The sequence below is a fragment of the Aulostomus chinensis genome, chromosome 6 (assembly GCF_037954235.1).
Source record: "Aulostomus chinensis isolate RoL2024-O1b breed Wild chromosome 6, RoL_Achi_v1.0, whole genome shotgun sequence".
Lineage (NCBI taxonomy): Eukaryota > Metazoa > Chordata > Actinopteri > Syngnathiformes > Aulostomidae > Aulostomus > Aulostomus chinensis.
In genome coordinates, this window is record NC_141325.1 from 7,830,182 (window position 1) to 7,846,654 (window position 16,473).

General features: G+C 40.0%; 2 protein-coding genes across 6 annotated transcripts in view; both read left to right on the plus strand.

Annotated features, from left to right (window-relative positions):
• Window positions 1–8,185: 8,185 nt before the first annotated feature.
• Window positions 8,186–9,293, plus strand: LOC147259954 (C2 calcium-dependent domain-containing protein 4C). The gene is made up of 2 exons (XM_086205209.1): window positions 8,186–9,118; window positions 9,210–9,293. The coding sequence occupies exons 1-2, from the start codon at window positions 8,186–8,188 to the stop codon at window positions 9,291–9,293; spliced, it is 1,017 nt and encodes a 338-aa protein (XP_086061335.1).
• Window positions 9,294–10,730: 1,437 nt separating this feature from the next.
• vps13a (vacuolar protein sorting 13 homolog A) overlaps window positions 10,731–16,473 on the plus strand; it is a 32,094-nt gene continuing 26,351 nt past the window's right edge. For all 5 annotated transcript variants that reach the window (XM_086206234.1, XM_086206235.1, XM_086206236.1 and 2 more), the window contains exons 1-14: window positions 10,731–10,897; window positions 11,557–11,600; window positions 11,684–11,726; window positions 11,824–11,919; window positions 12,155–12,256; window positions 12,585–12,694; window positions 12,839–12,898; window positions 12,988–13,047; window positions 13,577–13,657; window positions 14,149–14,203; window positions 14,527–14,654; window positions 14,858–14,964; window positions 15,094–15,265; window positions 16,308–16,370. In XM_086206234.1, the coding sequence (XP_086062360.1) occupies window positions 10,798–10,897; window positions 11,557–11,600; window positions 11,684–11,726; window positions 11,824–11,919; window positions 12,155–12,256; window positions 12,585–12,694; window positions 12,839–12,898; window positions 12,988–13,047; window positions 13,577–13,657; window positions 14,149–14,203; window positions 14,527–14,654; window positions 14,858–14,964; window positions 15,094–15,265; window positions 16,308–16,370 (1,221 nt within the window). In that variant the 5' untranslated portion in view covers window positions 10,731–10,797. The remainder of the gene's footprint in view (window positions 10,898–11,556; window positions 11,601–11,683; window positions 11,727–11,823; window positions 11,920–12,154; window positions 12,257–12,584; window positions 12,695–12,838; window positions 12,899–12,987; window positions 13,048–13,576; window positions 13,658–14,148; window positions 14,204–14,526; window positions 14,655–14,857; window positions 14,965–15,093; window positions 15,266–16,307; window positions 16,371–16,473) is intronic.

Sequence of the window (16,473 nt, forward strand, 5' to 3'; positions counted from 1 at the left end):
TCATAATGTCAAGTGACGTCTCCCAAATTCCACACAAACGCACGCACAGGGAAATAGAAGGTATATTTTAGGATCAGTTTAATCGTTTGAGCCAAGCAACCAAACACCGGAAAATAAGCATTTTAAGATGCAGGGAGCCTTATAGATTTACACTCACAGGACTGAAATTCATTAACTTTCCTTGACTTGTTAAGACTTGTAAAGATAAGAGTGGGATTATATAATTCAATAAATATCAATATTTCTATTTCAACTTTTTAATTCATTTTTTTATTCACTTTTAAAATGGCCTTTCTATCTATTTTTGCGACTGTCAGGATTTCTTCCTTTAAACTGGTGAAAGTAAATGACGGGCGTATGAATTTGAATCAGGAGCTGTCAGATGTTGATGAGTATCACACAGTAATTATGAGAAGAATAAATGGATGAATATCAAGGTTAGTGGTGTTTCAGTGTTACGTATCGTCTCAAAATTAAAACTGCAGTTATTCTGCGTTGAATGATTTGGGGATCTTTCAGAAATAGGCTCTTCCTAAGATAATCACAACTTCATATCACATCGAAAATGTCATGTACACTTGAATACATTTGGGTTTTTATTTTTCTACTTAGTTATTTGGCACAAACAAATGAATGATATTGAGAACTCACAAGTAGCTCCCAAGCATGTACAATTACTTTTCGGTCAGAAAACAGTCTGGGCCGATTTAGATTTTCTAAAAAAGGACACAAATACATTAAAAAACCCTCTTTAATAACGAATACACTGTTCATCATGATAAATGTGAGTTTAAAATGAGTAATAGGACTCTTATGAATGAATAAAACATTTAGGTCAGAGGTGTTTTACTGTCAGCCCTCAGAAACGAAACGTCAGAGTCTTGAATAGACAATGATACATTAGCGGTAATTACCCACACCTCATAGGGGCCAGGGTGGCAAATTCTACATGCGTTTTTTTAATGACCAGGAAGAGCAGGCCATCATAATGAGCAGCTTAATTTATTGATCTGATGTGTCCTTCGTACTAACTTAAGCACACACACGTGTTTGCACTTCTATTCTTGAGAGGACATTCATTGACTTACTGCATACTCGAGCTCCGTTCGCTCGAACATGAATCCCAAAAAGTATCAAGACACAGCCCAGAGCAGGGCTGGACTGGTCATCAAGCGCACCGGCAGTTTTCACAGCAATGTTGCTCAGTGAATGATGCAATTTCAGATGCTTCAAGAGCAACATGGGATCACCGGGTTTGTCAGTGATAAGAAATAAACATGCCAACAGGGCACGATGGTCCTGTCTGGTTTCCCCCCTTGAATTTGTTCGTGACATTCAAATTCAGTCATATATTTCATAGTTATTAAGTTAACAGTTAATTAATTATTGTTACTTTAGAGTCTATGAATATGGCCGTTGCACATTGGGTTTGTCCCTAATGCAAATGTACTCCTAGCCTCCAGTCAAACTGAGGTTTTGCTGATTTTGTAGAAAAGACTTTGGAGTGTGACAGCTGGTACAACCCATTTGGAATCAAATTATTCATCTAAAGAATCACACACATTTTTCATATAAATGTATGAAAAATAAAAGACACATAAGAGACACGTATCAAGAGAAGAAGGGGCCTCCTGGTCGGACTGAGACTCTCAGGTCATGCACACCTGCGCTGCCAGGGAGGAGGCCAAAAGTTTTGATCAGCATCACATTTATTAACCTGTGGAGATGTTTACCCTCAGCCAAGCTAGTAACAGATGAGGGTTTAGCGCACGAACAGCATGGCTCAACAGCACCCTCTGGTTGACAGATATGATGACCTCGCTATGCAGACAGAAGTTCTCCCTCCGGTGGCACTGTGTTTCACGGAGGACAGCCTGGTTCTGTCCAGTTGCATGGTCTGTGCAGAGGACAAGGAAGAAGGAGGTGACTCTTGTAAAAATGATTGAATTTAATCAGCACTTTTACTCTTTAGGCAGCACGGTGGTGCAGTGGTCAGCACTGTCACCTCACAGCAAGAAGGTTCCGGGTTCGAGTCCCGGCTCAGGCACGGGATCTTTATGTGCGGCGTTTGCATGTTCTCCCTGTGCCTGTGTGGGTTCTCTCTGGTACTCCAGCTTCCTCCCACAGTCCAAAGACATCAAGAGGGGACAAGGCTGATTGATACTCTAAATTGACCGTAGGTGTGACTGGTTGTTTGTCTGTGTATGTTGACCCTGCGATGGACTGGCGACCTGTCCAGGGTGAACCCCGCCTCTCGCCCGCGACCCTTAATAGGAATAAGTGGAAGACAATGGATGGATGGACTTTTACCCTTTCACAGTACGAGAGCTTTTCAACATTGCTACTCTAACCTACTCATCAGGTCTCTGGAGGAAGCAGGGTTCGAGCCAGCAACCCTTCAGTTACTTGACAGACAAGTGTCCTCCTGAGCCTACTCCCTCTCCCATCTCCTTCGGAGCACCTATCTTCATCCTTGATGCCCAAAGTCTCAGCAAGAACAAGAACTTCACTTACCTCCACTGGGACCTCTGACTCATACCACAGGTCTGGTGCAAATTATAATTTATTGCATAAGTGTGTGATTCACTGCAAGCAGGCAGCTGACATATGGCTACGTCTGCTCTTATCTAGCTAATGGTCACCTCGCCGTGTTCACTGCAACGGCCCTTTAAAAGTCAGACGACAGTCAGCTGGCACATGTCGACAGGAGTCAGCACCAGCCAATGAAAATGTCATCTGAGGTGTGTTAGCATATTGGCACGAGGCCTGAAGCAGAGTGAGGCTGTAAAGGGATGAAAGTTCTAAGGACAGGTCACTCTGGACCAGCGCACACGTCTTTGTCCCTGCGTCTCCTACTCTGGCGTTCTCTTTCTCCAACTCTATCTGTCTCATCGCTTGTTTTATTCCTCCTGACTCCACCTTTTCCCCAGCATTCTGCTTTCTCCGCCTTCCTTCCCTCATCCATTTGTCTCTCCCCCTCTTTTTCTATCTCTCTCTTTCTCCTTAATAATTAGACAATGATTCACTGACCAGGGGTCAACTTTAATCTGCCCCCACTCCCAGCTGAAGTGTATTGTCTCCTATCTGTCCTCAGAGTAAGGTCCTCTGAAACAGTTCATATCATCTTCAATCTGCCATCTATCTTTATTGGCCCAAATTATTACACCTTATTAACCATTATTACATTTAATCATCAATTCAAAACAGGTCAACAGTTCAGACATTTTGGCCTCCTTCCCACTGTTTCTCCTCTCTGACATCCTTACTTTCTTACTTTCTCCGACAGAGAAGTTCTCCGGCCAAAAAACTTCTCCAATTTTATACGAGGTTAAGTGCTATAAGAGAGAATGACTGCCCATATAGGCTCATTTGAAGGCTCCATAATAGAGATTAAAGTGAAATGGGAATTAACAAAGTGCATCATCAGCTCTCTGTCTGCTCAGAGTTTGTACTTAGAATTTCAAATCTCATCAGACAATGTCAAAAGATAATCATTGGCAATGTTACAGAGAAAACCTTATAATTTGGCTTGTTAAAACCTTGAATCTAGGCAGGACTTGTTTGGTTAATATAAAAAGGAACATTTGTGTAAAGGTCTGATGTTCTGTTTCCTCAGAAGTGATGCCTTTTGAAATATTTTTTAATGTTGCACAAGCCTTGTTTGTTTCTTTTTCACTGTGTGGGTTTTTTCCACATCATTTTTTTTTAACTCTTGGAAGGCAGTTTCAGAGCCAACTCAATCATTGTTACCAGCCAACCATACCCATATATTGTACAGCACATTTGAACAAATTATAGTTTGGCATAAGGGTCAGGGGGTGGCACGGTGGTGTAGTGGTCAGTGGTGCTTAACTGCACAAAGGTTCCAGGTTCAAGTCCCGGCTCCATCACAGGATCTTTCTGTGTGGAGTCTCCATGTTCTCCCTGTCCCTGTGTGGGTTCTCTCTGGTACTCCAGCTTCCTCCCACAGTCCAAAGACATCAAGAGGGGACGAGGCTGATTGATACTCTAAATTGACTGTAGGTGTGACTGTGAGTGTGAATGGTTGTCTGTCTCTATGTGTTGGTCCTGTGATGATGGACTGGTGATCTGTCCAGGGTGAACCCCACCTCTCACCTGTAGCTGCTGGGATAGGCTCCATAGGATGGATGGATGGATGGATGGATGGATGGATGGATAAGGGATAAGGGATAAGGGATGTAGAAATAGACTCTGTTAACATGGAAGAGCAATTGAGCTTGAATTGACTGACAATTCAAAGAAAAGTGAATAGAACAATCATCAGTACCACCCAGCTCAGATGTAGCGATGCCCAACATTAAAACAACTTGATTTAATGCTAAATGTATCTTAAATCTGAATATCTTAGATTATTAAACAAATAATTATTTACAAACTCCAAATAGCAATTAACCCTTGAACCTCACTTGTTTCATAGGGTTAGAACTATCCAAAAAAACGCGTTTGATGGATCCTTCACTATCGTCTTTCTTTGCCATTCATAAAATGAATCAGCAAAGACGATAAGGAGAGGTAATTCTTCCTGCTGAGAGAGAATCAATTACATGAAAACAGAGTTGAAGTCTTCATTGTTTCTTCTTTGTCTGGGAGGAAGGGTAAAAGGTCAACTTTAGCTCTGGGCGGGCGATCAGATGAAGTTACATCCTTCAATGGCAAGAAAGATGTCATACCTCACGGTTAAACCAATTGTGGTTTATTGTCAAGTGGTTATTCACATTACCAGGTCACCAGGAGATGTTGATTCATCCTAAACAGCAGCAAGTACATAGAAACCCTTTAGTGAATTAATATTGATTCATTATGCATCAAGCAAGTTTATGTGCAAGAATGTCCATCTTGTTTTGGCATCCTGTGCACTTTTATCTAATCTACTCCGATTCATTAGTGCTGTATAAATCTGAATTAATCATAGTTCAATAAAACATTACTTCTATATGGTAAATTAACAAAATGAAATCCACAAAAGAAGAAATAATCAATTATTATTTCAAAAATGAAGAGATTTTAACACTTCTGCACTGGTGAATGGTGCATCATGCGGGCAACAACACACCGTTCTCTTGTTAGCGTTAATTGCAGATGTGACAGCTGTTAAAGGCAAGGTCCTCCTCTGACTCCCAATCATTTATCTCTCCATTAAAGAAAGCACTAAGTTTTATTAGCGTAATAAAGTCAAGCTTCACTACCACAAAAAGCCTTCTGACCCCCAGGTGCTGCAGAGGGCCCCTCCAATGTATTTATCATCTTCATATTCATCCCCTGTCACACACACACACACACACACACACACACACACACACACACACACACACACACACACACACACACACACACACGCACACACACACACACACACGCACACGCACATGCACACACACGTGCACGCACGCATGCACACACACGCACACATTCCAAGGGATGTTGTTTATCAAGATCATTTAGTTAAAGTTTAATTATAAGAAAGCGTTGTTTTGAAAAGTGTGTGGGATTTGGAGGGATCAAATGGCAGAAATTAGATATAATATTCATAAATATGCTTTCATTAGAGTATAATTACCTGCGACTGGTAATCTTTGTGTTAAGGTTGGCTGTGCCCTTCACATCTGCATGAGGAGCAGCTTATAGGGACTGATATTGTACCACAGAAGAAGTAGAAGGAGAAGAAGAAGAAGAAGAAGAAGAAGAAGAAGAAGAAGAAGAAGAGGAAGAAGAAGCTGCTGTGTACAATCATTTTCTGTTGTAAGAAGTTTGAGAATCCAAAATTTCCCAAATGGATAATCCTAGTTAGTAGCCAGTGCAAAGGTTGCCTGTCTTGTGACAAATCATTTTGTCCAAAGACCAGTAAAGAACTGCACTGATACTGTCAACATGTGTGATTTAGGGCAAAAAGGAAAATAATCCAGAAATGTATTGGTTTTCCTTGTTTCAAGTGCAGAAAAATTGCATAATTCTTACTGGCAGTAAAAAATACACAATGGTAACCATGGCCTGAAGATAAGGAGTAAAAACAAAACCATGCTCAAGATACTGCTTCTTCAATTTCAGATTTTTCTTATTATCTTCTATTTGTTTGTTATTTTCACCGGTGTTATATTAAATTGCACAAGGTTTTTGGTTGTTTTTGTTGTTGTTTTTTTTTACATACCACTGATATCTATAAGTCATTTGTCAGGTTGCCTGTGAGGTAAAAATTCAACCAAACATTTATGTTGTACAACCTCAAATATACAACAACAATTATGTACCCACAAGCTAAGTGTGTTATATATCAAGCTTGTGTGTATTGTGTAGCTTTACAACATGTATTTCATAAAATTATCAAACTCAGATGCCTTATTGGATTTGCTTAGTCGTGTATTTCCATGACCATTTGACGACGTAATGGAACAGCAGCTCGGACCTGATCCGGACACCAATAAAACTGATCCGTGAGTGCCCTCTAGTGGCTGAAAGCTTGACATTAATCACGGAACCTTCCTGTTAGGGAATAGTGAACTTTGGGAGCAAAGGCTGCTTGTATTTTGATGAAACAGTTGTCAACAGTGTGAACAGTGAGATAATGCAGCAGAATTCAGCTCCTTTCAAAATTATCAATCGAGATTGTGTCTCATTGAAGAGCAGCTGTAGGAAGCAGACATACTAAAAATCTGACAGTATTTGAAAATCTTTGGTTTGTATACTTGGTTGGAGGTGAATTCAGTCAGTGCCAACAGTCAGAAGAGCCTCTACATTTAATAATTCAAATATGGGATTGATATTTATTACTAATCCAAGAGTAAAGAATCAAATAATATTGGTAGTTACAGTAGCAGTTGTGTAAGATCAAAGGTTTCAAAGAAAGTATATTGTAGTGACCACAACCGCCCAGTGTTGAGGAAACATGTCTGCACGATCACGTTGATCATGTCGAAGTTGGGGAGGCAGCTGTGTCACATATTTGGTCCATTTCTGCTGAAGTTGTCTTGTTTATCTTGTTCTGATAGAAAATTTAGTTATTGGATTTACATGAAACTCCCTTAAATGAAATTGAAAAAAAAGAAGAAACGTTTCACATTCATTCACATTTTGAGACTTGCCACCACTATTCTTCTGAGTCAGAGCTCTCCACACATCAGATCATATCAGTTTGTGTGTGTGTGTGTGTGTGTGTATGTGTGTGTGTGTGTGTGTGTGTGTGTGTGTGTGTGTGTGTGCGCGCGTGCGCGCATGGACAACCATGCTGTTTAAAGGTCACTGGGTATTTGAGGTAGTGGGTGTTGCCTGCGGGCCTGTGGTGATCCAGTCTTTGGGCTTTGAAGAGAGGTCAGATCTCTCTCAGAGCAGATTTTATTATGGCATTTTGAACGCAGTAACAAACACTTTTATATGTTTTGAATCTGAATTTTATTCCTTGGAACAATTTATTATCATTTTGTTTATTTACCCTTAAGAATAAAACTCCTTCACTTGTATGGATCTAAATTAGCTTTCAAAAAATAACTATGAGCAATAGGCTAATTCAAGGAACAATAATAATTTGGGAGATTACAGACAAATCATAAAATGTAAGATATCTATACTTATTTACCAGAGAAAAATATTCACTATAACTGAATATCGTAGATATGATTTCTATGTTTTTAAAATTGTATTTTACATTTGTTCATGGAATGTTAAGTTTCAAAAGGCATTATTATTTATATTATTTTTGTTGTTGTTGTTATTTTGGCCTGGAAAGTCATTTCAGTTTACTGACAAGCCCATATCATACAACTCAATGCACATCGATGCACCTGCAATTTCCAAACATCCAGTCTCCAATTGTCTTGATTCCCACTGTCTATTATGTGTGTCATTTTCGTGTGAGCATGGGAGCAGAACTTGTTTTCTGGTGCAGGCGGGGGCGGCAGACCGATGATGCAGAGCCCCTCACTCACCTTTAAATTCAGACACATCCGTCACACAGATACTCATCTTTCCTCAAAGGCAGACACATCATGGTCTCAGCAGGTGAGGACAAAATTCATTTCCCGTTTGGAAAAATTGTTTTGTTCTGAAGTGTATGGTGTTTCATCTGTTACGTGTTTAATTTGTCTAAATCATGTTTGTTGTTGTTGTCAAAGGAAAGACATTTGGATTTGTTTTCAAGGATTTCACACTCAGATCGTGGTAACAGGAAACAGCGATGTGGGTCTTTGGGAAGATCAAGGAGAGCATGGAGGGCATTCCTCTGGAGCTGAGTCGTTATATGGGGAAGAGTGAGGAGGACCTCTCTGTTTCATCCAAGGACAAATTACATAACAACATCCTCACACCAGACAAAATCCCAGAGTTCTTTCTTCCTCCACGGCTCTGCAAGAGAAGTCCCCCACAGGGAGCTGAGACAACTCCACCTTACCTGCTCAGTCAGGACCTGATGACCCACAGCAATTCCCCTTTGGACACTAACCACATGAAGACAAATGATGAGAAGACAAAGAGTGGTGATCTCCCTGTCAGCCGGAAAGCTGCAAAGAACCCCCTGCCATTCTCTGCAGAAGGCTACGGCCTGGCTGGGATATACGAGAGCCTGAATACTCGAAGGAAGGAGTCTTTGTTCCACTCCAAGTGCCCCACTTACATCTTGGATAGAAGCATACCTACTGCAGCACCCAAGCTGGCAACCCAGTCCAAGAACACCTCACCTTTAGCTGGGATCCTCCCTTTGTTTTCACACAAGAAACCTTCACAGGCACAAGGCATACAAAGTGAGACCCCCTCTTCCAGTGACTCCTCTCCCCTGAGTTCCCCTTACAGTACTAAAACCTCCCTGTCCATCCCATCAGGCAGTGGCCGTCTTAAAGGAGCAACATCCTGTCCCTCTCTAATTGATAACAGAGAGGATAAAGGGAGGTGGGAGAAGGGGGCTTTAAGTTTAACAACCTCTCCCAGTAGTCCTCCCAGCTTAGAGGGAAGCTCACTCACCCTTGCCCCACCCATCCTCTTCCCACTGGATGTTCTGCAGTGCCAGGAGAGACTCCAGCGAGAACATGTTCTCCCTTTGCAGGGTTATGGTAAAGTTCGCCTCTTTGCTGAGCGAACTGCATTCCCCACTAACATGTCGACATCCCTCTCCACAGTCAGAATCCGTTTGGTGTCTGTTGAAGGCTTACGAGACGAAGGTGACAAACGAATTCTGAACTGTGCCGTGAGTGTGTGTCTGACACCAGGGAAGCTGCAGCAGCAGGAGAGCGCCACCATCAGAAACTGCCGCAGCCCAGTGTTTAACGAAGATTTCTTCTTCACGGAGCTGAGTCGAGAGGATCTGCTGGAGCTGCAGCTGAGGTTGAAAGTGTTGGATAAACCTGCAGCTGGAACACTGAGAAGGATGACAGTGATCGGAGTTATCACCAAACCACTCTCTCAGTTGCTCCCTCTAAAAATTGAATAGAGGAGTAAAGATACCACTTTATTATCTTGTGTATTGTTTGAAAATGATGGGGAGACAACATGATGTGTATATCAACATGGTGTCATAATATTACAAGAGAGACAGACATATATATATATATATGTGTGTATATATATATATATATATATATATATATATATATATATATATATATATATTGTGATAACACCAAACTGTTTGTGAGATATTGCTGTAACACCAACAATGTAAAGTAAGACTGGTATATGTTTTAGGCGCTACATCGGTAGAAAAACTATTAAAATTATCCAATTCCAGGCTATTACAATTCATTTTGATTTATTTAACTCAAATTAATAATTCATATCACTGACTTTAGCTCCTGTCTTTCATGATACAAAAAAGCTGTGGTGATAGCAGTTATGGTCTTTAAGTGACCAGGAGTGTGTCTGAGTTCTCACGTTAATAAACACTGAGCAGCTATCATTTCTACCTTGGTGCATTAAAGTGCATTATTCCATCCATAAATTATCAAGGGGTTCTTTGATAGGTTTGGGAAGGAATGAAAATAAAAATATCAAGCACTGTCAAAATAATTTAGAATAATGGTACAGTAGAAAAAATAGTTCATGGAGCAATTTAGGATAAAGACGCTCAATCAGTAGGTTACACAAGGCAAATTGAAAATACTGACAGTGGGTAATGAGGGAAAAATGTTCAACATTCTGCAACAAGATCAAATTATGAAAAAATAACAATTAAATGTTAGAGATTCTAAGTGTTTAAAGGGCCTCTCCACCTCCCCAAAACTGGATTAAACAGGGATTTACAGTATGATATAATATAATTTAATATATTTAATTTAATCTAATCTTATTTTATCTAATCTAATCTAATCTAATCTAATATAATACAATATAATGTATTTTGTATTCCTATGATTTGGCCTATTATTACTGTATTTATTTATTAGACATGATACTCAAGATTTCAATCATCACATCAATATAAATGTGCCAGAGTTAGCTGACTAACCTTTCATATTTACTTATTCACTTATTCATTACACCTGGCCAATAATAGTGGGCCAAATATGGTCCCTGGGCCCCACTTTGACCAGCCCCGATCTAATAAAAGTCCAAGGTGAAAATATTGTTTGTCGTCCAAATGAGTATTACCATCGTCACAAAATGGTCTCTGTTTTAAACCTACATTATAATACTTCGCTTTTCCCCTGTGTTGCATCAGCGGATAGTCTGAGCTGAACCAGATCTGAACTGGATCCCGTGACGTCAGAACGCCGCCCACCGCAGGACGTAATCTGACGTTAAGGAAAGCGAGTTCCTACAATGTAAACATGGTGATAGATAGATGAGAGACACGTCAAAATGGTCCTCGAAAGCTTTGTGGTGGATGTCCTCAACAGATTTTTAGGGGACTACGTTGTCAACCTTGACAGCTCGCAACTGAAACTCGGCATATGGGGAGGTAACTGTAACTTGTGTTAGTATTTTTAGTGCAGTAGCTCGAGCTAGCTAGCATACACGACCAAACGTTAGCCACCGCGCGTGAGAGAGGCTCCTTCAGCTGTCAGTGTCAGCTCGTCTGTCTTCAAATCACCTTAAACATAAATGTGGGAGCTAGCCAGCGACGCCGAATAATAGCGACTGAAACCATTAGTCTGCAATGTGAATTTCTGATATCATTTGTTCCATTGGGAGGCTATATTCTCACTGCGCTCATGCGAGTTTCTAATGACAAGCGAGGAGTTCAGGTCACACCCTTTTACACAGTCATTCCATGACTGTGTCAAATTCAGTCCTATTCGCAAGTTTCACCTAAAAGCAACACTCAGCAAACAGCGGCCTCTGCGAGCGTGTATCGAGTTGATTTAATAATAGAAATCCTTTGATTTTTCCTTTAAACCAGCCCTGTATTGCCCCAAACTACTTAAATGGTAGACTTGAGAAAGATGCATGGCAGTACGTCTGTGTCTGGGGAATAGTAATGTTAAGTGTATCGATGTTTCAGTGGACAAATATTAAATTTTACAACACTGCGTTTCCAGCAGCCATGTGACCAATACATTGTTTTTGTCCCATTAGTGTGGACAGTAGCAGTTATTAACAAGTTTTCTCTCACCACAGGTGATGCTGTATTTACAAATCTTGAAATAAAGGAAAATGCCTTGGTAAGTTGCTAGTGTATATATATGAAAGTAACATTGTAACTTAGGATTCACACTCTAACGACATTTTTCTTTTTTCCTTGAAGAGTCAACTTGACATTCCTTTTAAAGTGAGAGCTGGACACATAGGTGAGAATGCAGTTACTGTTCCCATCTGAAACTACCTGTTTGCTACAGAGCAACATTTTTTCACTTCAAATTTTATTTATTTATTTATTTTTTAAAGGACGACTGGAGCTTAAGATTCCATGGAAGTACCTCTACGTCAAGCCAGTGGAAGCCACACTGGATGGCGTCTATCTACTCATAGTGCCAACAGCAAGTAAGATCCCAGTCTGTTTCCTGCTGAACAGGAAAGATTTTGATAAGATTTAAATGCTCATATTGCATACTGCAAATTTTAGCAAATTCAATTTAATGAATAAATGTTAGGATAACTAGAAAAAACAACAAAAATCTACTCATTCTACACCCTTGTCAAAAACTACCTCAATAAAGGTTGAATATCAGATTGTTTTCTCGGGTAATATTCACTTTAATTCGCTATGTCTTTCCAGGTATACAGTATGATGCGGAAAAGGAAGAGAAGCAGCTGCAGGAGGCCCGTCAGCGGGAGCTACAGCGGATAGAGGAGACGAAGCTGAAGGCTGCTGAGCAAGGTCAGGTTTCAACTTAGTTTTGAAGGAGCAGGAGTAGTGATTTGAAACCTGGTGGGTTTGGTCTGTCTCGTGTTCAGTTTCACTGTTATTTCTCAAGCAGCTATACTTTCATACTTTATGATATTTCACACATCAATATAGTGGATAACCTGTTGTTTTGTGAAACTTAAGAAAAAGTGAGAAAGACTAAAGAGCATGGGGGGTTTTCCATTAAAAAGCAGTACAGAATTTCAGCATGCAGTGCTGATTTTCATGATGTGTGGAACCGTGTCCTCCATTCCCTATTGCACTAGTTCAGGATGTCACAGTCCTCACATGTTTTTGACAGAAAACCCTCAACCTGAGAGGCAGGACACCTTTGTGGAAAAACTTGTCACTCAGGTCATCAGAAATCTTCAAGTCAAGATCTCCAACATCCACATACGCTATGAGGATGATGTGAGTATTCAAACTGGGCTGGCTTGATTTATGTTTACAACAAGACTCCAAATAACTCCTCTGTGCTTGTAGGAGAAACAGTTTCACATTTACCTCTATTACAACAACAAAAATAATAAAGTTTAACTCATTTTCTTTCCACAGGTCACCAGTCCAAGCCATCCTTTGTCATTCGGTGTGTCACTTGGAAACCTCAGCCTTCAGGTAATGTCTCCATCCTGTTACATTACATGACAATCAGTAGTACGATGTAAAAATCTCATCATAACACCCCACTACCTGTTTGATCTTAGACAGCTGATAATAACTGGAACCCTAGTCTTTTGGATGAGAATTCAAGGCTTTTTTTCAAGGTAAGAAATCAGTGCTATGTGTTTAATACAATCACATACACACACATACACAAAAAGCTCCTCCAATCCACTGGTTCCCTTGTTCAAAAGTAAGAAAAGTAAGTTAATTGTTAATTCCAGCCTGTGAAAATATTAACTCTCAGTAATGCATGTCCATCCCAGCCAGCGCATTTATTATTTAAAAGCAATATAAGACAAGTGACTCTCCATATTTCTTTATTTACCCAGAAAACGTGAGAGTTAAACTAACTTTTGAACTGCTTTTGTGGTAATTTGTCAGTGAGCTATAGCAATATTTTTGTGCAGGCAGCAGTCAGTTGAACAGGGCTTTCACGCCTTCCTTGTTTACAGTAGAAGGAGTATCCACTCATCCAGAATGAAGGACCTTCTTCCTGTAATTACTGTCTTGCCCCCGCCCCAGACACATCTGACCAACAAGGGTCTGGCCACTGAAACAGACTTATGAAATCATTGTTTTATGGTGAGCAGATGCACCGCTGTAATTGCTTTGTGGTTTCCTTCTTCTCAGTTGGTGCAGTTAGACAATTTATTTGCCTACTGGAATGTGAACTCAGTGCACTTCTCCAATCAAAGTGCAGAAAAGGCCTTGGTGAGTCACCCCGAGTCACTGTTGTGTTTTCCCTTGTGTCTGCCAGCCTGGATTTGTCTTCTATCTGTTTTATCCTTGAATTGATTTAGCCCAAAAAACACAACTCATCACTCAGGGTACACACACATCTGAGTTAAACGGCCATCACTTTTGGGTAGCTGAGCGTCTCCAAAATAGCAAATACAATAAACGTCATTCGTAAAGCCTTTGTCATAATTGACTTTGTTGGTCAATGTCGGAAAACACTTTTTCAATCAATGCATTTGATGACCCATGAAGGATGATGATAGATAGGTTGTTAATAATTAATTGAATCCAAAATGGCTCTTGGCTTATACACTTTGTGTCTATATAATGTTTTGCTTGTTTCTTTTGTGTATGTTGTTAAAGCATTCATGAAATTAGATGAATTATGGTTAGAGATGAAGAAAATTTTGATGCGGAGAAATCAGGTAAAATGTAAAAGAAACTCATCTTTCTGTATTTTACAGCAATGTCTCCAGAGCAGCATGAACATCCACAGCTCTCGTGTCAGCCATGATTTTAGTGAGTGTCACTGTCAGTTTTTCTCCACATTTTTGCAGGTTAACTTTTAAAAGTTTGTTTGGAACAATCTGTCTAAAGTCAAATGATACTGTCCATGAATGAATTTTTCAGCATTTGTTACATAATTGTTTTGAACTGTGTGACTCAGCAGCTTTACTCACCACCAGCAACAACTTTACTAAATGAAGATATTCGTACTATTCAAATCCCACAAAAACTATGAAGCTTTTTTCTGCTTGTCAAAACACAAAACCTTGCACCCCTGAAAGTTGACTTGACTTCATTATGCTAGACTGACATTTTTACTTTTTCCTGGTCCACAGTTTTTTGTCCCATCTCAGCGGATGCCAAACTTTGCATGAATCCCAGGTCAGATACGGACTTCTCTTCACCTAAAATGGACCTAATGGTCAACCTCAGCGAGGTGGCAATTGAACTCAACAGGGCCCAGGTAGGACTATGTCTGTTAGGTGTAAATCTATTTGTATAATTGCTTGGATGAGGTGAGAGACAATGAAAAATAAACAGAGTTTAGAGACGATGAAAGAAAATCTGAAAAGGGAAATCAATGAAAGAAGGAATTGTCTAGTGATAATAGGAGCAGCACCTCTGTCAGTACAGCTGAGTAATTTTTGACTACCTTTCTCTCTCTAGTACATCAGCATCCTGGAACTGCTTGGCTCAGTGGATATGATGTCACGCAACCTGCCATACAGGAAATACAGACCCATGGTCCAAGTTCACAAGAATGCGTTTATATGGTCAGAAAAGACTTGCTTAATCTTTGGCTTTTATTTTTCCATTTCATATAAATCTGTTGTAACTGATCATTAAATTTACCTATTGCTATTTGACCATTATTGATTATGTGCCTACTGTATATCATCCAGGTGGAGGTATGTGATGACAGGTATCCTGGAGGTGGATGTGAAGCCTCGTCTCCACATGTGGTCGTGGCAGCACATTCGTCGGCACAGGCAAATGGTGAAACGCTACCGAGAGCTTTACAAGACCAAGATTACTAGCAAGAAACCCAGCGAAGAGCTGCTCAAAGAACTAGAGGTGAGACATGGGGACAGAGATAGGAGCACAGGAGGCAGACAGAAATAGATAGACAGCATTACGACTTGAGGTTGCTGAGAGAGGAACCAAGTGAACACCTGATAGTTGTACTGGAACAGTAAGAGCTCCTCTTGCTCCTCTGAGGCTTTTCATTCTATTATCACTATAATTTGTAGAATCCTTTGTCTTGGTCATGCTAATTAGGCACATTTGAATTTGATAGCATGGAATTGATGATAAGAGGGAGGAATGAGTGCAGGGTGCAAGGAGGACAGGAGTAATTCACTTGAGGGAGGGGGTTATCAGTGCTCTTGTCTGTTTATGTGGTATTTTGAGCAGTGCTCACAAATCAGATGAACTGTCCCAAATATGACATGTATTCTGTTTGTGGTTAAATTTTGGCTAACAATACATGGGTGCCCCCCATGCAAGTCATATTTCATATTTCCTATTTCTGCCTCCTTTTGTCTTACAAAAGGTTACTGACTGATAGCTAGTTAACTATCGTGAACATGATATTTGCTCCGGATGTGCAAAGGTAATACAATATGGGAATATGCCTTCATTCGTAAATGCATTTACTCAGACCCCCAGCTCTCGCCATATTTACTCACCCACTTAACCATTTCTCAATCCAGTATAATGTATAAATTAATGTGCTATTTAAAAAAAAAAAATCACCCCTTTTACAGTCCTCCTGATAAATCTCAGGGTAATATAGGTTCCCAACTTCCCACCAACATACTGAATGACCAAGTAAATGAAGACCATATGAATGCTGTTCCCACTGCTGCCAAAGTAAACTACTATCATTGGGAAAATATATTAAAATCACTTTAGATGATTTAAAAAAAAATACAACTTTAAATCTCAATCCACTTCAAGGTATTAAGCACAGGTCTTGTTGTTTGTCTCTCCTCTCCTCTGAGAGCATCATCTTTCTGATGTGATTAAAAATAGACATTTTCTTATCGATGCATCCCTGCAAGGTGCGAGAAAGCTGCTGAAAGCTCTAATACATTTATCTTGGGTTTGTTCTCAGGAGCCTGAGAAGACATTGGATATTTTTAACATCACGTTGGCCCGGCAGCAGGCTGAGGTGGAGGTAAGCCATAACTCTCCTATAGTGAGTATCTTCAATTTGTATTTTTTTCTGTATGCTTTTGGTATAAATTGTAGCAATCATGTATCTCCAATTTGTATTCATC